The sequence below is a fragment of the Lagopus muta genome, chromosome 1 (assembly GCF_023343835.1).
Source record: "Lagopus muta isolate bLagMut1 chromosome 1, bLagMut1 primary, whole genome shotgun sequence".
Taxonomy (NCBI): domain Eukaryota; kingdom Metazoa; phylum Chordata; class Aves; order Galliformes; family Phasianidae; genus Lagopus; species Lagopus muta.
The window spans coordinates 135,089,257-135,112,847 of NC_064433.1; the positions used below are offsets into that span (position 1 = coordinate 135,089,257).

The 23,591-nt window shown below is 38.1% G+C and overlaps 1 protein-coding gene across 1 annotated transcript in view; it reads left to right on the forward strand.

Moving 5' to 3' along the window:
* GCC2 (GRIP and coiled-coil domain containing 2) overlaps window positions 1-23,591 on the forward strand; it is a 31,525-nt gene that overhangs the window by 3,616 nt on the left and 4,318 nt on the right. The window contains exons 4-22 of the mRNA XM_048935965.1: window positions 1,030-1,097; window positions 1,872-1,976; window positions 2,935-5,424; window positions 6,136-6,205; window positions 7,897-7,997; window positions 8,079-8,177; window positions 8,838-8,957; window positions 10,827-10,991; window positions 11,377-11,481; window positions 12,096-12,258; window positions 12,793-12,893; window positions 13,004-13,081; window positions 14,124-14,261; window positions 15,744-15,865; window positions 17,786-17,962; window positions 19,422-19,639; window positions 20,601-20,795; window positions 21,545-21,684; window positions 23,147-23,348. Of these exons, the coding sequence (XP_048791922.1) occupies window positions 1,030-1,097; window positions 1,872-1,976; window positions 2,935-5,424; window positions 6,136-6,205; window positions 7,897-7,997; window positions 8,079-8,177; window positions 8,838-8,957; window positions 10,827-10,991; window positions 11,377-11,481; window positions 12,096-12,258; window positions 12,793-12,893; window positions 13,004-13,081; window positions 14,124-14,261; window positions 15,744-15,865; window positions 17,786-17,962; window positions 19,422-19,639; window positions 20,601-20,795; window positions 21,545-21,684; window positions 23,147-23,348 (4,857 nt within the window). The remainder of the gene's footprint in view (window positions 1-1,029; window positions 1,098-1,871; window positions 1,977-2,934; window positions 5,425-6,135; window positions 6,206-7,896; window positions 7,998-8,078; window positions 8,178-8,837; window positions 8,958-10,826; window positions 10,992-11,376; window positions 11,482-12,095; window positions 12,259-12,792; window positions 12,894-13,003; window positions 13,082-14,123; window positions 14,262-15,743; window positions 15,866-17,785; window positions 17,963-19,421; window positions 19,640-20,600; window positions 20,796-21,544; window positions 21,685-23,146; window positions 23,349-23,591) is intronic.

A 23,591-nucleotide genomic window follows, 5' to 3' on the forward strand; every position in this document is an offset into this window, starting at 1 on the left:
AATTTCCATCTTAATGCTTGGTACTATCTCACCTTTCCTTACTGTACTGCACCTTTTTGCTAGGTAGATTTAAATTCTACATAAACACTCTATTTTTCTTTTCTATGATTTCTATATTTTTGTGGGAGGATAAGATTTAAAATCCCTAGAGTGAGGTAGGGAAGAAAAAGAAACGCTGCTTTTCTCAATTATTAATTTAATTCAGTGTGACAGTGTACTGTTATCAAAAGGTGTAGATTGTGTTGAAGTGGGGCTTGCTGTTGTCTGTTCCCCATGTGTGTTGCAGGGATAATCTAGCAGATGGGAGGACAGTGCAGGTTAGGTTTTGTACACTCCTGTTGAGGAGTGCTCTGGCTTCTTTGAAAATGCTAGCTTCTCTTGGTATTTGATCATTTGCTTCTTGGGACAACAAGTCCTAAAATGGATAAAATGAAATTTTGTCTTACTAACTAAAAGCGTTCTATATGTAACTGTGCTCACATATGCTGTTCCCCCACCTCTCTGCTCCCTCTTTTTGCTTAGTGCATTAGTGTTGCATCCCCTTGTTTGGAGTTACAGTCATGCTGACTGTTGGTAGCTGCGCAACAAAACAGTAAGGATAGCGATGGGCTGGCTATACTTGGCTTTTCTTCACTGAGATTATTCATAAGATCTTGTTCTTCTATCTGTTGCCTATTTTCAGAGAACTGGGGAAGAGATAAATGTATCTTTTCTTTGGCTTAAATTGGTCTTGAAATAGAAGATAAGACAATTGTCCAAAATCTTTCTATTTGTTGTCTCTCCATCCAAATGAGGAAGCCTTGCTTCTTTGTAAAGTCAAGCTGAATATCAGCACCAGAGAAGCAGTACTGAGTGCTTACTCTATTTCCTTTAGCCCTTTGCATTCCTCAACAACAAATGAGAATTGGTGAAATAAGACAACTCTGATTTGAATAGGAATGGTGTTAGGTTTTGGCTTTACTAGTAGGTTGACACGGTGAAGCATCAATTCATGCTTGCTGTGAAATTTCTTTACAACTTTTTTTTAAGAACTGGAGAGAGAAATTGAAGAACTCAGGTCTAAACCAGCTACTGGAGGAGCTGATGATATTATTCAGGTAAGAATCCAGGATGGGTTTCTAACGTATTGCATAGCACTAGCTGAAATAAATATACAGAAATAATTTGTGATATGTAATGAACATTTGTAAAACTTATTCAAATCCAGCGTAATCTGTTTGTGGGAAGTCAAGACACTTCTTAAAATATCTTTTTTCCTACACTCTCATTTTTTTCCTTCATAGCCTGTATCCCTACTTCACTTTTTGTGATAAGAGTTCTTTGACAAACTGCATGTAATAATACGATTTCCTCTGCATGACTTTGTCCATCTGTAATAGGCTAGACAGGCTTTTGTTCCTATCAGAATGACTGTTGTGGAAAGATTTTACAATTTAGAAAACTTTAGAGATAGTAAGCTGATAAGATCAAAAACATAGAATTAAAGGTCACAAATACTTCTAAGAAAATAACTGAAAGATATCTAACTTGTAGATAGCACATCAAAGTGAAAATTGGAAATGAGGTAGACTTTATCTACTAGAAAATTATCCTTCTAATAATTTGGATGGAGATTTCTCCAGAAGGCAGTAAAACTAAACGAGCTGATCAGAACCAAGATTTTGAACAAAACATACTATTCAACATCCTTGTACTAGTATGCCTGTTCTGTATCTGTTGCATTTGGGCTAAGTAAGATCAATCTAGTCCACATGATTAAAAAGAAACAGACATGGCCAGTGTGCATGTTTCTATTGCTTTGCAAGAACCATTCAAGCTTCCATCGTTAAGGGAACACTTTTTTTCCAATAATATTTCTCCCTTAAAATTAGGCTCTCACGGAAAGACTGGATGTTGTACTTCTGGAAAAAGCTGAAAGTCAGCAACAATGTGTAGCTCTGAAAAAAGAAAATCTTCAAAGAAAACAAGAAGCAGAGGTACTGAAACAAATAAAACAGTACTAAAGTATTTCAGAATGTTTATTTTGTAGTTCTGTTTATATATCTCACTTTTATTTTTTCTTCACTCACATGTATTCTATTATATCTTAAAAGATCAAAAACCTTCATATGTGAGCAGATTTTCTCTCTGGCCTCTAAGTTATTGCTTTCACTGGACTGGCAGTAAATGAAAAATTTCTATATATTTTGTTTAGATCAATGACTGTTCAAAAAGAATTCAGTTTGTGTATTAGTAGCCTAGATATGTGATGCCTCCAGTTAATCAACTCTGTCTTTTTGTGGAAAATATGAGGTTTTACTTTCACACACACTTTGAAAGCAGCTTGTGAGCTCAGTCACGTAAATCACATCACAGAATCACAGAATGGCCCGGGTTGGAAGGGACCTCAAGGATCCTGAATCTCCAACCCCCCTGCCACGTGCAGGGCCACCAACCTCCCCATTTAACACTAGACCAGGCTGCCCAGGGCCCCATCCAACCCGGCCTTGAACACCTCCAGGTACAGGGCATCCACAACCTCTCTGGGCAGCCTGTTCCAGCACCTCACCACTCTCTCTGTAAAGAACTTAACATCAGTAAAAAAGTAAAGAGTCAGTCACATAGAATTGATGACTCGTTTTATATACTAGCTACTTGAGTTTGATGTGATAAAAGTTTTTTTGTCTTTAATACATGATCACAGTAGTTGCTAAAGCTGAAATTTATCATGACTATTTAATGAGATTTTTTTATTTTTTTTTTACCAACAGGCTACTGTGTACTCTCTGCAGAGTCTTGTGAATCGATTTGCTGTAAAATAGCTGACTATTTAAAAACTATAGCAATTTTAAAAACTAAGGACTCCTAAATCCTCTAGTTTATTACTATAAACAATTTATTCGGAAGTTATATCTGCTAAGTTATCAGTATTTAATAAGTTGTATGTTTGTTTAGGCTGCAGTGGCTAAGACAGAAGAATTGCAGAAGCAACTGGAGCAATCAAATACTGACTCTCTGGAAGAAATAAAAGCTCTGAAGAATGAATTGATAAATGCACAATCCAAATACAATGAGGACTTAACAAAGCTGAAAACAGAATTAGAAGAGCAAGAGAAGAAACACATGGAGCTGATGGAACAGATTGAGTGTTGTAGTGATAATCAAGAAGAAGTTAAAAGATTACAAGATTATGTCCAAAAAATTAAATCTACTTACGAGGAACAAATCTTGTGCTTGAACAAGCAGTTGGAAACTGTGAATGGTAACAAAAACAAAGAAATTGCAACTCTACAAGAAACTATTAAAAGCAACTCTCAGTGTTACCACAATGAAATCAGTAGTCTGAGTGAAGAGCTTAAACGATTAAAAGCTGCTCATCAGGAAGAGGTGTCAGAACTGATGCATCACATTGAAATATCTTCTAAAGAAAATGAAGAAAAGCAAAATCAGATAGATCAGTTACAGCACCATTTGGCAGAGGTGGACTTAATGAAAGAGAAAAATGTGAAAGATGAAGCGTATGGTCATAGTGAGCAGCATGAGCATGACTTTGAGCAGCAAAAACAAGTCTTAAACAAAAATATAGAAGACAAGGTAGATGTTTTAGGTATGCAAGAAGAGCATTGCGTAGAAGCAAAAATGGAAGAAAAAATTAGACACCTGGAATGTAGCTTAGGTGATCTCCAGTCTCAACATAGTATTCTAAAGGATGAGCTAACTTATATGAATAATGTTAAACTAAAACTGGAGGAGGAAATTCATCGCATAAAAGATGAGCATTTTCATGAAAGGGAAGACTTGGATTTTAAGATAAATGAATTGCAGCTTATTAAAGAAGACTATTGTTGTGTGATTGAAAAACTAAAATTGGAGCTTCAAGCAGCAAGACACCACTGGGAAACCACAGCAGAAGAACATAAACTAGAAACTCAGAATTTGAGGGAGCAACATGAAAGAGAAATCTCGGAGCTAAATAAAACATTATTATCCAGTTCTGAAAAAGAAAAAATGGCATTAATGTTTGAAATGCAGGATCTTAAAGACCAACTTGAAAAGCTAACTCAGGAGAAGGAAGATGCCGTGCTCAGTTATGATAGCCTGAGAGAAACTCTGGAAACAATACAGACTGAGTTAGGAGAATCTGCTGGAAAGATCAGCCAGCAGTTTGAATCAATGAAACAACAGCAAGCATCTGATGTCAGTGAACTGCAACAGAAACTCCGGGCTGCTTTCAATGAGAAGGATGTTCTTCTTGAAACTGTGAATCGCCTCCAGGCAGAAACACAGAAATTGTCTTCTTATCAGCTAGAGATAGAAGAACTTAAACGTAACATTGTTGATCTTCAGGAGGAAAATGACACAATAACAAGCAGCGTTCACCAAAAAGAGGCTTCTATAAGGGAGCTGGAAGAGAAGATAATTGCTCTTGCCAATCAAAACAAGGATATTTTAAATGAAGTAAAATGCTCAGGTGAAGAGAGAGAAGCCCTTCAGGAAAGGTGCAAGCAAGAACAAGGAAAAGTTCAGGAACTTCAGCAAGAGGTAGATGTTGCTAACCAGTGTAATAGTGACTTGAAGAAAAAGCTAGAGGAATTAACAGAGAGGCTGAATGATGCTTTAACTGGTAAGAATGAAAACACTGAAATGTTAGGGCAATTGGAAAACCAGATTGACACTCTGGTGCGTGAAAGAGAGAACCTTTCATCTGAAATATCTGCTCTTCGTGAGGAAAATAAGAAAATTGTTCAGGAAAAAGAGGAATTAAGTAAAAAGCTGGAAAAAATAACATGTGAAAAAGATGGTTGGCTAGTATTGAAAGAGCAGTCTGAAAACTTAGAGAAGAAACTACAAATGATGACTGAAGAAAAAGACCATATATCATCATTACTTGAAAGTGAACAAGCTCACAAATCCCTAGGAAGAACTCAATTGTACCATATGCTTGAGCAAGTGGGGTGCAGCATTTCTGACTCTAATGAGGAATGTGATTTTCTCAACTTACTACAGATTGCAAATGAACACTTGATAAAAATGAAAGAAAAGCAGTGCTTTGCTCTACAGAATGAAGAAAAAGTTCTTCATTTGCAGAGGGAAATTGAAAGACTAGAGGAAGAAAAAGCAACTCAGTATACAGAACATAGATCCCTGCTTCAGGATCTTGGAAGAGAAAAAGATCTTGTGAAAGAAGAGTTGGAAGAAGTGTTGTCTGAAAAAGAAGCCCTTCAACATGATATCCAGGAGCTGAAGAGTGCTGGTGAAAAAGCAACAATTGAAAATCAAGATCTGTTAGCTAAGATTGAAGAGATGTCTGAAAAACTTGCTTTTTATGAAAGCCAAATACAGGAACAGCAAAAAGGATCCAAAGCTCAAGAAGACTTAAATTTCATTCTGGAACAAAAGGAAACTGAACTTAGAAATGTGAAAGACGAACTGAGTTCTCTAAAGGTTATATTTTGTTATTGAAGTATACAGACTAAACCTCTAAAGTCTTCAAAATTAAGGTTCAAAAAATACTTTCATTCTCTCTTTGTTTATTTTTTTTTCCCTTGGCCTCAAAGTGAGTTTCCTTTTTCAGAAAGCACATTTCTGAGATGTCAAGCACCTCAGATTCCCCTCCCTCCCTACAGTAAAAGGTTTTTTTTGCTGTTTTGTTTTTTAAAAAGCAACAAAAAATCTTATCATTTCTTTTAGTTATGACTAAAGTTGCTTGTATTTGAACCTTTTTCCCTACTGGTGCCCCTTAAAGTGATCATTTAACTGGGTGGACTAACTGAGCTAATAATCTTTCGCTTCTAACTTCCTATGGCTCCATCTCAAAACTGCTTGATCTACCTTAGTTAGCTACTCCTAATTTCAGGTCCTGGAATATTCAGGCATTTGTAAAACTCACAGCTGATCGGAGTTAATGGTCTTCCTTTTTTTTTTGTTTTGTTTCTGTCCTTTGTTAGGATGGAAATCAGCTGTTGAAAGATTGGAGTGTTTTTTATTTAAAATATGTATGCTTTTCAGTGATCAAGCTTATGTGCAGTTTTGCATTATAACTTTCTTGGTGATGAGAACATAGACATAGTGCAGCTTGTAGCCACTGCTAGTGGCTTGTTGAAAACGTATCACAATTCTTTAATAATATTACTTGTATCTTTTTTTATAATACAGACTGTAATGGAGACACTGACTGAGAAAAATGATGAACAATCTTCAGTAGCAGAGCTTCAGGAAAAAATTGGTATCTATCTTACTATTGTCTTCTCTGTAAACACAAGTTATTTGGATTGTTTAACTCGAAGATTTTTTTTTCTCTGCATAGTGACAGTGTATTTCCTATAAGCCTATGAAGGTATGAATATCCTACCATGAAGTAGGATAACAATGACATTTCATTCAGTATTCATCCTATTAGGTGTTCAAAATAATAGCAGACCTAAAATTTCCAACATAAATATTTCTTACATTTTTTCATCCTGAGTACATCTAGGTATAAGCAGTATATTAGATGTCACCTTTTTAAACCAGGGAAAAAATCATTGTCAATAAAAATCCTTAAGGCAGCCAAGAGAAAGAAGGCATTTTGCTAAGTATGCTGTTGCCTCATTGCAGTCACCTCTACATATGAGAAAGTGATAATAACTAGATTAATTTTCTGTGTCATGAAATCACAGAATGGTTTGGGTTGGAAGGGACCTCACAGCCCAGTCATCCCAACCCCTGCCATGGGCAGGGCTGCCCCCCCCAGCTCAGGCTGCCCAGGGCCCCATCCAAGCTGGCCTTGAGCGCCTGCAGGGATGGGGCATCACAGCTTCTCTGGGCAGCTGTGCCAGAGCCTCACTGTCCTCTGAGTAAAGAATTTCCTCCTAACCTTTAATCCAATTCCCCTCTTCTAGACTAAAACCATTCCCTTTTGTTCTATCACTACCTGTGTAAAAAGTCATTCTCCATCTTTTTTATAAGAGCCATTTAAACACTAAATGGCTGCTATGAAGACTCTCTTGAGCTTTCTCCAGGCTGAATAAACCTCTCCCTCAGCCTTTCTTTGTAGAAGAGGTACTCCAGCCCTTTAACCAGCCCTACTCTGGACCTCCTCCAGCAGCAATATGTCTGTCTTGTGCAGGGAATCCCAAGCTTTGATGTCATATTGCAGATGCAGTCTCACAAGAGTGAAGTAGAGAGGGAGAATCACCTTCCCCTGCTGGTCACACCACTTTTGATGCAGGCCAGGATTTTGGGCTGAATCTGTCCGTAGAATTACACAGAAATGTGGCTTTACTGTAAACTTTTCACTGAGATTTTTGGAACAGGGAAAGAGTTTCCCCTGAATTACCTGTGAGACTGGATGTTCTGGCTTCAGAGTGATTTGAAAGGCTTAACTTAATGAAAACTTTTAATAACTCTTTTATATTTTGTCTTATTTCAAACTGGCATTTGTGTTGTAATTAAATTTAATTTCCTCAGGAGACCACAGAATCACAGAATGGCCCGGGTTGGAAGGGACCTCAAGGATCGTGAATCTCCAACTCCCCTGCCACATGCAGGGCCACCAACCTCCCCATTTCACACTAGACCAGGCTGCCCAGGACCCCATCCAACCTGGCCTTGAACCCCTCCAGGGATGGGGCATCCACAACCTCTCTGGGCAGCCTGTTCCAGCACCTCACCACTCTCTTTGTAAAGAACTTCCCCCTGACATCCAACCTAAATCTTCTCTCCCTCAACTTCAAACCATTTTCCCTTGTCCTGCTGTTATCTTCCCTTGAAAGGGAACTCTTTTCCTTTGAAAAGAGTTGACTCCCCTCCTGTTTGTAGGCTCCCTTTGTGTACTGAAAGGCTGCAATGAGGTCACCCCACAGCTTTCTTTTCTCCAGGCTGAACAAGCCCAGCTCCTGAGATGTATTTATTCACTTTCTTGTTTATTTATTTTAGGAAGACTAGAAAAAGAATCTGCAGAAAAAGGAGAGAAGCTAAATAAAATGAAGGCTGTTGCTGTGAGAGCAAAGAAAGAATTAGATACCAGCCGGAAGGAGGTACCTTAACTGCTTCTTAACATGAAGAACATCCTACATGTCGGATTCTGTTTTAATGACATGTGTTTTCCTTGTAATAAGATGCAGACTCTGAGGGAAGAGTTGGAGGTGGTTCGATCAGAAAAAGATCAACTGTCTGCTTCAATGAAAGATGTCATTCAAGGAGCTGAAAGTTATAAGGTAGGAATAGTTCTAGCTATAAAAGGCAGTTAACTGTCAGAAAAAAATATTTTGTTTTTGAATCCCAACCTGGATATTTATTATTATTTACCTGCACAAGTGAGCTTGGTAAAAGAAATTGTGCCTGTGCGGTTAAGTACCCAAACCAGGAATATGAGGTTCTTGTAACAGAACTGTGTGACTGCTGTCAGAAGAAAACAAGACATTTCCTTTCTCCTGGGTGATATTTTTAAACCTCGTTTTAAACTTGGCATCATATGTGTCAGACAATGTTGCTGAAGCAAATCTGTTGTTACAAATTCTTAAACCTGTATAAACTGAGAAATAGTTACAACAAAAAATCTTTAAGTGATAAAGAGAAAAGCGAACTATTCCCTGGGAACAGGTCCTCTCAGAATATCTTTCTGGGCACATGACTGAGAAGCAGTTAGCTTGGGACAGTCAGCAAAGATTTTGCAAGAGTAAATGCAAAATGATTTCTCTCAGAACTTGTAATGGAACTATAGCTTTAGTTTCATTTTGAGATTTCTGATATTGCATTAAAATATCTCTTGTGCTTAATTATTAGGAAGATAATAAGTAACTGGGGTTTTAAATGTGTTTAAGACGAGCAGTGTATATCATAAAAATGAAAGTTTGTCTGCATGTGCTTGTGTTAAGAACCTTCTGATGGAATATGATAAACAAGGGGAAGAGCTGGATTCTGAAAAAGGCAGAGCAAATAGTCTTGAACGTCAGATAGATGACCTCACAAGACAGCTACAGGTGTCATCCCAGCAGGTCAGTTCTGTGTGTGTGTAAGAGATACTGATAATTAAAGTAACAATTATTTGAATGTAAGATTTTTTCATGTGATTTGTAACATATTTAATCTTGTAACTCAAGTGTATTCTGAATAGTTTCTTGAAATTCAGTTTTTCCTAACATCTGATGCCTGTACAGGCTGTGAGATAGTTAAAGATTACTAGAATGATCCAGCAGAGGGCCACAAAGATGGTGAGGGGCCTGGAGCATCTCTCCTATGAGGAAAGGCTGAGTGAACTGGGTCTGTTCAGCCTTGAGAAAAGGAGACTGAGAGGGGACCTGATCCAGGTCTATAAGTATCTAAAGTGTGGGGGGGCAGAATGGCAAGGCTGGACTGTTTTCAGTGGTGAGTGGAGACAGGACAAGGGGAAACGGCCGGAAACTGCAGCATAGGAAGTTCTGCACAAATGTGAGCAAGAACTTCTTTACAGTGAGGTGACGGAGCACTGGAACAGGCTGCCCAGGGAGGTGGTGGAGTCTCCTTCTCTGCAGATGTTCAAGACCTGCCTGGATGCCTACCTGTGCGACCTGCTGTAGGGAACCTGCTTTGGCAGGGGGGTTGGACTCGATGATCTCTGGAGGTCCCTTCAACCCCTACAGTTCTGTGATTCTGTGAATGACTTGCCTTTTAGATAGGGTTTAATTTACCCCAGGTCAGCTCACAGAAAAGAGCAGGTGATCAACTCTGCTGCACGTATCAGATAAAATAAACAAAAATCATAAAGTATTGAACTTGCACTGTTATCTGATTCCACACCCACACTTGCCATGAAGTACAGTGAACTTGGTATTAATTTTTTCCTTCAGTTTCTTAAACAGAATATTCCTCTGTTATTTCACCAACAGAATGCTTAAAGAAACAAAATGAGCTGTGGCGATTTTGTTTTGTTTTGTTTTTTGCATCTTTCACAAGAGATAGACTTGAGCATGTGCTGTGGAATACTATAGTGGCTTTCAGAAGTCTAAGATGGTAATCAAACAGCTGTGAGATGCTCTCTGCAAAAACTAGCTGAAATGGACTGGGGATTTTGGGTTTAAACTCAGGCCCCATAATGTAATTACAATGAAGATCAACCTTGGCCACCTTTTTCTTAAAACAGAAACTAATAGTGAATAGCACAAGAAGAAATGTTAAACAGTAAAATACACTCTGCTGATTGTGCAGGGGTTGATTTTTTTTCAAGTTGTTATGAAAGATTTTATAAATTGTCAAGGTAATTGCTAGCTTCTTTCACTTTAATCTTAATCTGCATATTAGAATGAGATAAAAATATGGAAGATGTTAGATCTCTTAAAATATAATATAAATATAATATAATGCCCAATAGCCTGGGCACGGGAGGAGTTCATACTATGTATACTGATCTGATATCCTTGTAGGCTCCGTGGTGCTGTAGTTGAAGGACTTTTCTAGAGATTCATAGGCTGATGCTTTCTTTGTAAATATAACTGTACTTGAAATGGGGCAATTGAGTACTTAAACCTCATGTATTATTATGGGAGACAAATCATTCTTGCAGAGAGCAGTAAAGGGTTGGGTTTTGTTCTTTTGGTTTTCTGGGTTTTTTTTCTGGTTTCTTATGCTTCTAGCCATCTGACGGTAAGCTGTGCTTATGAACTCTGAACAAAATAAACACACTCACACAATTTGATTCTTTTAACCTGGTTCTTAATCTGATTTAAAACAAGGTGAACAGCAGTTTATACTGTTATCAGTAGGAGTACTGTTCATAAGAGAATCTGATGAAAATCTGTTTGTTTTTTTAAATATGGATGGCATCTTATTTATCGAAATCAAATGTAAATTCAGCTTATCTTGTTGTCTTCCCACTGTGATCATTTTAGCATGATCAGCTACATTCTGCTAATGAAGATCTACTGGCTCGTGTCGAAACACTGCAGTGTAATTCTAAGCTGCTAGAAGCTCAGATACTGGAGCTACAGAAGGTGAAGGCGAAAGCTGAAAAAGAACTGGAAGCTGAAAAGCTTCTAAAAGAGCAGAAAATAAAGGTAATAATACTATGTAGGGCTGATAAATTGGTTGAAGCATTACTGTCACTCAATGATGTGACTTCTGGAAGAGTTTTTATAAACTGTGTTTATTATAGACAAGTTCCATGCTTTTTATTCTTCTTACTTCACTTGGTCTTTTTTTGAAGGCTTAGTCTGTTACTAAAAGAACTTTTGAAGGCCATCACTTACAGTAGATTGGAGATTCTGACAGAATGTGCATACCAGTTCATAATCTTGTGGTTTTCTTTGACTCCCAGTGTCTTAGTGAAGAATCTTATCATTGTACAATATAAGTGAGTGGGTGCCTGTGTGTAAATACGTCTGTTCTGCTGACATCTATTTTGAAATTGCTCTGCATAGCTGAAAAGTATTTAAATTTCAGGAACATGGTGGTACTCTTCGAGAACTGGAAGAGCTTCAGATGCAACTTCAGAAGGAAAAGAAGTATCTGCAGAAGATTATGCAAGAGCTGGAGCTGGCCAAAAAGGTACAGTAATTGTTGTGCGTGTGTGTGTTTAGGAGACTACCAAAAATTTTGTCCGTTCTGATTGTATTTATGGTCTCCCTTTCTGTTCTGAGGACTTTACAACCTAAGGTATGCGAAAGCAAAAATAGAAGTTTTTACTCATTTTACTTCAGAGAGATGATGTATACTTCTTGAGGGGGGGTATTTGATGAGGAGGAGTATGGTAGTTGGTTGTGTTTTGGGGTGGTTTTTTTGGTGAAAGTGGTTTTGTTTTTAGTTTCAGTTATGCAGCCTGTCATGACTAGAAATAGGAATACATGCAGGTGTCTGGAGTATTTGTATGGTGCACTATTCAGAAGCTGCCTTTGTGAGGAGCAGAGATGGTAAAAACAAATACAAGATAACAAATTGGCAACAGAGTTCTTAAGCTTTTGCTCCTCATTTGAAAATAAATTATTTGCTGAGGATTATGGAAAACTGATGGGTGGATGTTGCTTGTTGATATACATGGTTATAAACTTTTTGTTAGATTAGATAAATGTTCCTTTAATTCCGTATTTTGTGATGGAGGAGAAAGGAATTCTTAGCAACCAAGGCAGATTTTAAGCTGTAAATTCTTTGTATGTAACTTGCAGGATGCTCAAAAGAGTACACTGATGGATATGGAAATAGCAGATTACGAAAAGCTGGTAAAAGAACTTAATCAGAAGATTACTGATAAAGATAGTAGAATAGAAGATCTTGAGCAGGAGACGGGGATTCAGAAACAAAAACAAGAGACCCTACAGGAAGAAATAAGTAAGTAAACTGTAACCAACAAATGTAGTATAGTTAGCAGTAATTGTAAAAAATAAATAATAAAAATGAATTAAAAAGCATTTTTTCAAGCTGATGAGTGAGAGTAAGGTTTTTTAGGGAACACTAAATAGAAGGTTCACTTCATAGTCAACAGTCATTTGATGTAATGTTCAACAGGTAAGAACCAAATAGCCTGCCTGATAAACTGCTTCTTACCTTGTTAACTTAGTCGTGTGTTCTGAAAGTAAGTGATTGCAAGGCATTTTCAGCCTGATGTACTACATTTACAAAGCATTGCCAGCCAGCATCTGGTTAAAAGTTTCATTTCTACCTATCCTGAAATATAAATCTCAAAACAATTTCATTTATTAGAACGTATTGATGACATGGAAGTCATATACTAAAGTTAGTGTAAGCTACCTGTTTGCAGCTTTTAAGAGATCTGTCAAAATTTGTTTAAATATTTTCCATTATGTTTAAGAAAAGATAGGCAAAAGAAGCCTTCCCTCCTATAACTGCTGTTTTCTGCATTAGAGTCACTTCAATCAACAATGCAACAGGATGAGGAAAGAAATGCCAAGATAAAACAACTCCTGGTGAAAACCAAAAAAGAATTGGCCGATTCAAAACAAGCCGTAAGTCCACTAATCAATGACTGTATACTTCAATTTTTAAAATAACTTTTAAAGTGGGGCTGGTATCTGAATTACTAAGTTGCAATTAACCAGGTACTTCTATCACACAGGAAAATGACCATCTGATGTTGCAGGCATCATTAAAAGGAGAACTGGAAGCGAGTCAGCAACAAGTGGAAGCCTTTAAGGCAAGGATTTTCACTTTGTTAGTGTATTGAAGTTATAGAATCATGGAATCACTCAGGTTGGAAAAGACCTTAAAGATCATGGAGTCCAACCACAAGCTAACCATCCTACCCTAACTCTAACAACCCTCCGCTAAATCATGTCCCTGAGCACCACATCCAAATGGTTTTTAAACACATCCAGGGATGGTGACTCAACCACCTCCCTGGGGAGCCAATTCCAGTGCTTAACAGCCCTTTCTCTAAAGAAGTGTTTCCTTACTTACTTACTCCTGGTGCAACTTGAGGCCATTTCCCCTCATCCTGTTGCCAGTGAGAAGAGACCAGCCCTGCTCTCTCTGTAAGCACCTTTCAGATACTGGAAGAGAGCAATAAGGTCTCCCCTCAGCCTCCTTTTCCCCAGACTGAACAACCCCAGTTCCTTCAGTCTCTCCTCATAGGCCATATTCTCCAAGCCCTTCACAAACCCTGCTGCCCTTCTTCGGACCTGCTCCAGCACCTCAATGCCCTTTCTGTACTGAGGTGCCCAAAACTGAACACAGTACTCGAGATGAGGCCTCACCAGCGCCGAGTCCAGGGGCAGGATGACTTCCCTAGTCCTGCTCACCACACCATTCCTGATACAAGGCAGGATGCTGTTGGGTTTCTTGGCCACCTGGGCACACTGCTGGCTCATATTCAGCCGACTGTCCATCAGTACACCAAGGTCCCTTTCTGTCAGCTTTCCAGCCACTCCTCCTCAAGCCTGTAGGGTTGCCTGGGGTTGTTGTGACCAAAGTGCAGGACCCGACACTTGGCCCTATTGAAACTCATACAGTTAACCTTGCCCCATCGATCAGTTAGTATTTCTTATTTAAGTATTAAGGGTAGTTTGTTGCAACTCTTTCTTTTGTTTTTATTAGATTTAAATTTATATTCACTTATTTTGTGCAGGAATTACTGTAGTACAATCCAAGGGGGCCTGTGGCACGTTCCCCTGGAAGGGAAGGAAAAAGTTTGTCATTTTAGCAACCACATTTTCAACTGATTTTTTTTTTTTCTTCAGATTCAAGTAGCTGCACTGACATCAGAAAAGCATAAAGTACAGGAACATCTACGAACTTCTTCAGAGCAGCATCAGCGTACACTGAGTGCTTACCAGCAAAAAATTGCAACTTTGCAAGAAGAATGTAGAGCAGCACAGGTATCCTGATGAAAGTGATGTCTTCATCTTTAGAAAGCAGATTTATTACACTCTAGATTCTGTCTAAACTGTTTTGCAGATCTTTTGCTGTTACTATCTTGTCTGTCAGGAATTGGGAATACCACAGTACTTGGTGTATTTGTGTGGTGGTATAGAGGACAAGCTGGTCTGTCCTGGTTGTCACGAAGCATTTGTGGTAGAATGTCTGGACTGCAGTCTTTATATTACCAATGGTAAAAATCTTGTAGCAGTGGAAAGCTACAGTTCACTTAAGACAGTCAATAAGCTGGGGAGAAAAGAGAAGTAATCGCTTCTGTCTGAAGAAGAAGGGGAAAAAAATCATTTGCTCCTCATCAAAGCATAGTTACCACATTATTATTTTTTTTAAGCTAGAAACATTTGCAATCATCTTTTGATGTGCTGGTATATGAGCAGCTTCTTGTCAGCTACAACTGGAGCTGACACTTGCTGAGGTTTTTATTATTGCTATTTTTTGGCAGTGTCATTCTGTGTTAGATATGCCTGGAATCTGCTAACCTGGTGTTTGCATTAGAGGCAGGTTCAGAATATAGGAATGTTCTGTTCCAATTGTTCCTATGTAGGTTAGTGCACCGTGTTACCTCCTGTGTTGTATGATAGGTGTCAGTCCTGCAGAAAAGTAACATGAATGTATCCTGCTAAAAAACTTCTAAATTTTAAAAAGGTGAAATGGACAAACTGGTTACTGTGACAGTGGGTTTGCCTCAGTGATACTGGTAAGTGTAGGTCACTGTGGAGATTAGAGCAGTTCAGTCATCAAGAATGACTGATGAACTCGTAAGCTTCTTTAAGAATCAAGAATGAAAACCTGCATCTGTGTTCTCCTAGAGAAATATACAGCATGGGCATTTGAAAGGTGTTATTTCTCAGGTAGGAATAATTCTTGCCTATGTGGTGTACAGTAAAGGACTTTAAATTGTGAGGTAATCTGTCCAGAGATAACAAACTTATGTATCAGCTGACTTCAGAAGAGAAGGCAGACCAAATACTCTTTTGGCTCTTTTGAAGCTACGATATAGCTTGCTTTGTATCCTTACAGGGCTGACTTAAAATGATGCATAATTTTCAGGTTCTCTGAGGAGGAGGTTGGGTTTTGGTTTTTTTTTGTTTTTCCCCCTTCTAATGAATATGAATTTGCTTATGAATATTTGTTGAATGCTGTTGTTATATTAGTAAACATTCTTTTTTTCTTGAAGGCTGGGATGTTGAATGTTGGTGACTTATTGTTTTCAAGTTTCTAGACTGATAATTGATTTGATTACGATCTAAAAAAGCATGGTCTGTCATGATGCCATTTAAATTGTCCATTCAAAAGAGGAAAATGGAACTGATAGCTCTTCATTTGACTTTTTTTCAGTACAAGATGCATTTTGTCTTAGAGCAAATAGGTGAGCAACTGTCAATAGTATAACTTACTAAGAGGTTTTTTTTCCTGTGTCATAGGCTGAGCAGGCATCTGTTACATCTGAATTTGAGAGCTACAAAGTTCGTGTTCATAATGTTTTAAAACAACAAAAAAATAAATCTGCTTCTCAGACAGAAACTGAGGGAGCCAAACAAGAAAGGTAAAGCCAGAGTTTTTATATCCATACAGAAAAATACTGCTGCTTGGGTTATGCTGTTAATGTTAGTGAGTTCCACTAGTTAGCTTTTTCTTAAGTATGGAAAATACTGGAAAGGAGGCAGTTTGCCTCTGATAATTTGGTCTGAGGGGGGAAAAAATTGTGTGTATAAAATTAGAGCTGTCTGATCTTTAACATTGCTTTCTAACCATGGCTGTACCCATCTGAATAGCAGATCATTCATTTGTACCACATCTCAGCTGTCAGTGGTACTGTGCTAGTTTGTAATTCTTTGCTTTGTCTCTAACAGATTTATTTCTGTGCAGATTACCTGTTGTTTCAGACAGAGGGAAAAGTAAGGTATTAGGAAGTCTCTCATGTTTCTCAGGAGCAGGAATTAGCCAACGTAACTGAGTAAACCTGACATTTTCTCTGACAATAAAGCACTGAAGCAAACCACTATTTCCAATTAAGAGAAGTAAACAGCAGTTGGTACTTTTCAGCTGAACTCACTTGGATCTTTTTCAGGAAGGAGTGTTGTAGTGTGGGTAAAGCCCTGGCTGCCCATTCAGTCAATTCTAGCAGACTTTTAACAGTTTTCTTATCAGCTACTTTAGAAGGAAAGTGTTGAAAAAAAGATTACTCCAAGATCATTTAAGTATAATTGGAAGCCACATAAATTCAATTTCACATCAGGGGTTGAATCTCATTTCAAAGAGATCAGCTTCTGTAAGCTGTTTTTATAAGTGATTGGTAGCTGACCATAGTGACAGACTGGATGTTCATGCATAAGATGTCAAAAGTCATTTCTGACACAGATCTTAGTACGTAAAGATGCTGCTGAAAATCCACCAGAGGGAGACTTGGGTATTGTTAGAGGACTTGGGTTTTTACTGTTGTTTGTTTGGTTTGTTTAATACATCTCCTCTGAAGCAAGCAAATTGCAAGAGTTGCTTTTCTTGTCTCCTGTTTGCAGAATTTTAAGAAGCTCAATTATTAGGTTTTTGTGAAAGCAGGCTACTGTGCTTCCAAAATGAACAAGTAAAAAATAATTTTTACAAGTAATACATAATTTTCAAGGAAATGATTTACCATTATCAACTCTGTTGGTCAGAAATCTACCTTATTTGGATTGATGCTGCTTTCTACACCTTTGCCAGTCTTTTTGCCAGTCACTTCGCCCACTTCCTGTCTACTGCTTTCAATCTCATTGAACTGATGTGCATTTACTAAACTAAAACTCTGTTTTGTTCTCTACCACTTTCAAGAAGGAGTGGTTTCTCCCACCTGCATGCCACACACTGTTCTTCCATTTAATTCCTCTGAATGGCTGTTTACGAGGGTGGACAGTGATAGGACAAGGGGGAATGGTTTGAAACTGAGACAGGGGAGGTTTAGGTTAGATATTAGGAGGAAGTTTTTCACACAGAGGGTGGTGACACACTGGAACAGGTTGCCCAAGGAGGCTGTGGATGCCCCATCCCTGGAGGCATTCAAGGCCAGGCTGGATGTGGCTCTGGGCAGCCTGGTCTGGTGGTTGGTGACCCTGCACATAGCAGGGGGTTGGAACTGGGTGATCTTTGAGATCCTTTTCAACCCAGGCCATTCTACGATTCTGTGATTCAATTATGATTCAAACTGTGTTGAAGCAGAAAGTAGGAGTGGTCACACCTTCTACCCCAGTTGGTACATTTCCGTCAGTTCATGCAGGATGTGATTAAACTCATCTGCAAGAATATAGAAATGTAATCAGGTCTTTCCTAATCATTTCTGCCGTGGTCGCATTCTGAGGTTATTTTGTTCACAGTGCTGGAGGTAATTTAAATACAGAAATAAATTCTTAAAAAACTCAGATTGGCTACATAAAACACTGTGGGTATAATAATAAGATAACTCTAAATGTATTTTTTTTTTCCCTTGTAGAGAACAATTGGAAATGGTGATAGAACAACTAAAAGTTAAGCTACAAGAAACTCAGCATAATTTACAGATGAATGCAGCTGAATTCCAGGCGTTGCAGTCTGAACATGACACCCTGCTGGAAAGGCACAATAAGATGCTGCAAGAGACTGTTGCAAAAGAGGCAGAACTCCGTGAAAAGTATGCTCTGCTGACGAAAGATGGTTTATTTTGTTTGAATCTTAAGTGCTGGTTGTGCAGCTGGCTTCAAATAGTGCTTTCCAAAGGGAGGGTGTAAATTTAGAGAAAGTTAAAGGAACTTTGAGAAGTGTTATTTGCTACTTTTTGTCAGCCTTCAGAGGTTCCAGCAGTGAAAACAAAGTAGTAGCTGATGAGGAAATATGAGATTTCTGATAGCTTTTTACTTGTTAAATATCAAGTTTTTAAAGCTAATTTTTTTTAAGCATGCTGAATTTACTGACTATTTTTATGTCTTAAACTCAGCACTACGTTTGTGTTGGACTGCTCAACAATATTTTATGCACGTGTTTCCTTTTAGTACAATACTGTAGTTAAAGATAAGCTATTTTAACATCAAAATATCCACCAAGTACCCTCTTTACAGAAGGTATTTTTTTCAAGTGTATGCTTGCCACAATCATAATTTCCTACTTCTTTCAAAACAAAAGTAATCTATTTAATCTGTGTAATTTCCTGACAAATGACATGAATAGGTATTTACTTGAGCTCTTAGAAAAGCTCTTCCATGCCTTCTTTTAGGGTACAAAAATTCATGAGAAGTTCATTAGAAATTACAATTTAGTCTTAGAAACTGTTGATTTCTTTGTCTTAATCTGTTGTGCTGTTTCCTGATATCCACATGATGATTCATTGGAATCACCTAAATCATGTCCTTTTGCATTCCTCTGGAAACCACCTATACCACAGTAGGTTCCTTTCATAGCCAGAAATGCTAGCTCTTTGCTGCACTGGCCAAATTTAAATTTATACACTTATAAGGGCAAGTTCTATGCTTAGTGTTTCCATACATGCACTTGTTTAATTGCTTCTGACAATTTTGTCTTGTTTCTGGAGTGCCTCCAAATTCACTACAATTGATGTGGTGTACTGACATTTTTCTTGCCAAGAAAGATGAATGATATCCTACCCTCTTTCGCGCCGAGTTCTGAAGTTTAAAGTTAATCAAGTAATTAAACCTCTTTTCTTAGAAATCAATATTTTCAGAAGTCCTGCATGGATCTTCGGTAAATAAATGGTAAAGGAAAAGAAATACGTGTGTGTTATGAGGATAAATGGTTATGTTGCAGTTTTTCAGTTAAAGAATGTTCAGATCACAGCAAAATACTCAGACCACAGCCTGTCTCTACTTCCTTTTTTTTTTTTTTTCCCCCAAAGTCTGAATTCTATCTTCTGATGTAGAAGTCAAAAGCTTATATCACACAGTACATTCCTAGGATTGGTGATAAACATCACTTTTTTACTCTGAGATTTGCCCCGGGAAAAGATAAAGTAGGGGAAAAAAGTGAAACAGACATTCTAAGATACAAAGACTGAAAATTAATTTAAACTGTAGGCAAATTTGTGTTGAGAACGAGTTTTGTTGTATGTTTCTTATATTTTGTGTTTATGCTGTTTTCAGGTTCTGCACAATACAGTCTGAGAATATGGTCATGAAAACAGAGCATGCTCAGGCTTTGAGTCAGCTGACAGCCCAGAATGAAGCACTCCGGAACAATTTCAGAGATCAAGTCAGGAACCTGCAAGAAGAACACAGGAAGACAGTAGAGACACTTCAACAGCAACTGTCCAGGGTAGAAGCTCAGCTTTTCCAACTCAAGAGTGAACCAAGCACTAGAGGTAACTTTTGGTCATGAAACCAGGTTTCTTGGGTCATATATTCTTGGAGATTATTAATATGTGTACTTGACACTGTACTTGAGACTGTAGTGGAAACACAGTTACAGTATGTGGTTCTGTAATACAACAGAAAGTTACTGTGGCAAATTGATAGTAAGTCATATCAGTCCTCTGGTTTCAGGTAAAGAATGAGGTCTTATTATTACCATACCTCCAGAATCAATATCACAGTTAAATTTTCTGCAGTGTCTGCATTGGAAGACAGATAGAGAGAAGTCACTTTGTAAATAGTTGGTGCTCTTCACATCAGTTTGTCGCAGATTTTGGAAAGCTCAACAGGTCTCTGCCCTCCAGTATGATGAGTAAAGCTACACAAGAGTATACTGAAAGATTTTTAACAATATTCATTATTGGTATACTTGCTATTTGCTCCCATGTCTAATATAAAATTCTATTCTGCTTGACTTAAGTGCTCCTTTTTAAAATCTGTGTAGTTACTCGTTAGGATGCAGTCAGATAATTGCCAAGAAACAGTAACAGTTTAAGTTGCTCTTTCCATATGTTACTTAGCTGTATTGCAGTAACTGGTAGTGTACTGAAGCAGCAGGATAGCACACAAAGCATTACAGCAGACTAACTTACACCACCCACAGGACTGTTTGAAAGAAAAGCTAATTCTGTTTTGCATCAAAAACACTTGGCACTCTTATCAAAGCTTTAGCATCTGCAAGACATGATGCATTAAGGTTTCATAGTCCCTGAATGAAGATTGTTAATTAAGATCAGATTTGGAAATTGGCTTTGACTGAAATGGTGAACTGGAGGTAAAAGGCTCTATTACTTGCTTGTGTCTAGCTTTCAAGTCCGTAGATTACATATTGCTTTCCAATTTGAAATAGCTTGAGTTATTTCATAGGTGTACATGTGTTTTATTTCAGTGACAAACATCAGTATCTTTCAGGTCCAGCTGTTTCAAATCCTGTACCAAAGAACTTAAGAGAACGGCGAAACACGGACCTTCCTGTTCTCGATGTGCATGCTGTAGCAAGGGAGGAAGGAGAAGGTATGGAAACAACAGACACCGAGTCTGTCTCTTCAGCCAGCACCTACATACCATCCTTGGAGCAGCTTCTAAACTCTCCAGAAACAAAACCTGGTAGGTAGAACATGTGGCTTTTATAAGCATTGGAGGTTGTGCCCTCAAAATATATGAGAATGTTGTGTTCTTCATGCTTTTAGTTGCAGCACAGACATTTAATTAGTGCCCTGAGTATACACTGTCTGGAATTTCTGTATGGGTCTTCTCCTTGAATACAGATTAACGAGATCTCATATTTTTAACTTTCTGAAGGGAAGAGGATGGATGAGCATGTCAGTGAATGGTTACTGAACTTCTGGTGCAAAATGACTAGTCTCTACTTGAGACTCTTGTTAATGAAAGGATAAATTGTTCAACTTAATGTGGTTTATTAGAACAGGAACTTATTCATATTTTTTTCAGGAAAATGAAAGGTAGCATGAAGAACAGCGTCCCAAAAAGTAGACAAATAACTGGTAGCATCTAACCATATTTTTGAAAGTCTACTGAATACCGTGTGGAGAAATGTTGAAAAATCTTTATCTATGAGTGGAAAGCAGGGGGTAAATTAAATCCATGTATCTTGATGTACTTAGGAGGAGACTGGCAAATCAGTTCAAAAAAATGTGGATGTACAAAAATAAATCATAAAACAAGCATGCAGCAGCAGAAATGATGATGTTAGTTGGCAGTCTGAGTTTGCATGGATTTCATTTCCTGTGTACATCTTAGAAACTACATTAATCAAGTCATAATGTTAACTTAGCATGAAGTAGATGTAAGCCCTTTTTCCTCCTCATTCACTTTTCTTTCTCAATTCACTGCAGAAACTTCCCAGTGGCAAACAGAGCTCACCAAGGATGAACTGATTGAGAAACTAAGCACAACAACAAAGAGTGCTGATCACCTGAACGAATTACTTCGTGAATCAGAAGCGACCAATGCAATTCTAATGGAGCAAATAAAGGTCAGCAGGCATGCAGTAAATGTGGGGACAGCTGTAATTTGTATGGTGTATTTCCTAAATGAAATGTTTAACACTGAATCTGTTTCAGAAAATGGCAGTCTGTAGAAATTTGGGAACACAAAACTTTACTTTGAGGGGTTTTTTAAATTCACAAGAGTAGTTATTACTTCTAAAGCTTACTTGAGGATTTTTTTCCCCAGTTTTTCATATCTAGGGGAAGAAGGGAAATAAAAGCTACTACTAGTTCTACTAAAAAGGCAGAGTTTGGAAGTTTAATATCTGCTAAAGAGCCTTTACTGTTTGCATTTGGTTAAAAACAGTAAATTCCAAGGGAAACATTGTTCTCTCTCCCTATAATCCCTTTTACCTGTCTTAATATAAAAGAAGATGCGTGTTTAGAGGTATTTGTACTAACAAAATTTGGTTGTATTTGATCACATCTCCAGGGTTTCTCTTGAAACATTTTTAAAGGTAACGTATTCTCAAAACAGGCTAACATTTCTTTTATGATTTCTTAATGCATGATAATGTTGTTAAACCTCTGATCCAAGTTGCCTTTTTAGCTTCTGAACTCTTTATCATTGAAAGTGAATTTTAGCACTGTATCTCACTATTAATTACTGGACAGATTTTATCTGAATAAATAAATTTTTTTAATCTCTCTCTATATATTTTTCTGGATATTATCAGCTGTTCAGGTTTCATTGGGTTTTTGCCCAGAATCATAGAAGGGACCTCAAAGACATTGAGATTTTGGAAAGGGTCCAGAGGAGGGCGACTAAGATGATCAGGGGGCTGGAGCACCTCCCCTATGAGGACAGGCTGAGGGAGTTGGGCTTGTTCAGCCTGGAGAAGAGAAGGCTGCGGGGTGACCTCATTGCAGCCTATCAATACCTGAAGGGAACCTACACCCAGGAGGGGAGTAAACTCTTCAAAAGGGCTGACAATAGCAGGACTAGGGGAAATGGATCCAAGTTGAAGGAGAGATTTAGGTTGGATGTTAGGGGGAAGTTCTTTACTAGAAGAGTGGTTAGGCCCTGGAACGGGCTGCCCAGGGAGGTTGTGGATGCCCCGTCCTTGGACGTGTTTAAGGCCAGGTTGGACGGGGTCCTGGGCAACCTGATCTGAATGTGTATGTTTGGTGGCCCTGCTAGGCAGGGGGGTTGGAACTACATGATCCTTGGGGTCCCTTCCAACCCGGGTGATTCTGTGATTCTGTGATTTAAGATCACCTTCTTCCAACCTCCTGTTGGTAGGGTCACCTACCACTAGACCAGGTTGCTCAAAGGCCCATCCAGCCTAGCTTTGAATACTTCATTACACATATGCTATACTTTTTCAAGCAAGCTGCATAATTTTCCTTTTAGTTCTTCAAAATACCTTTCTTCAAGTGTTTGTCTCATGATGCAAAAAAACATTGCGTGGTCTTTTATTAATTTATTTTTTTCCTTGTCACCTGCAGCTTCTTAAAAGTGAAATAAGAAGACTGGAACGAAACCAGGAGAGAGAAAAGTCTGTGGCTAATCTAGAATATTTAAAGAATGTTCTGTTGCAGTTCATATTCCTAAAATCAGGAAGTGAAAGAGAAAGGCTGCTGCCAGTAATAGACACCATGTTGCAACTTAGCCCTGAAGAGAAAGGGAAGCTGGTTGCAATTGCCCAAGGTAGGTGGGGTTCTGGCACATTTTAGAAAATGACAGTAAGTTGTAATGTAATGTGTTCATATGTTTTAGTAAAGATTTCTGTCAAAGTGGTCTTAAAATAGAGGTTCCCATAAAAAATGAATGATTTTCTTGGCAGATGTTTTAAAAAGTTAATTAAAATGGTCCTCTCAAGGCATTACTGCAGACCTAATATTAGTTTCAATAAATTAGCTTTAAAAAAACCTTTTCAGCAAAATATGCTTT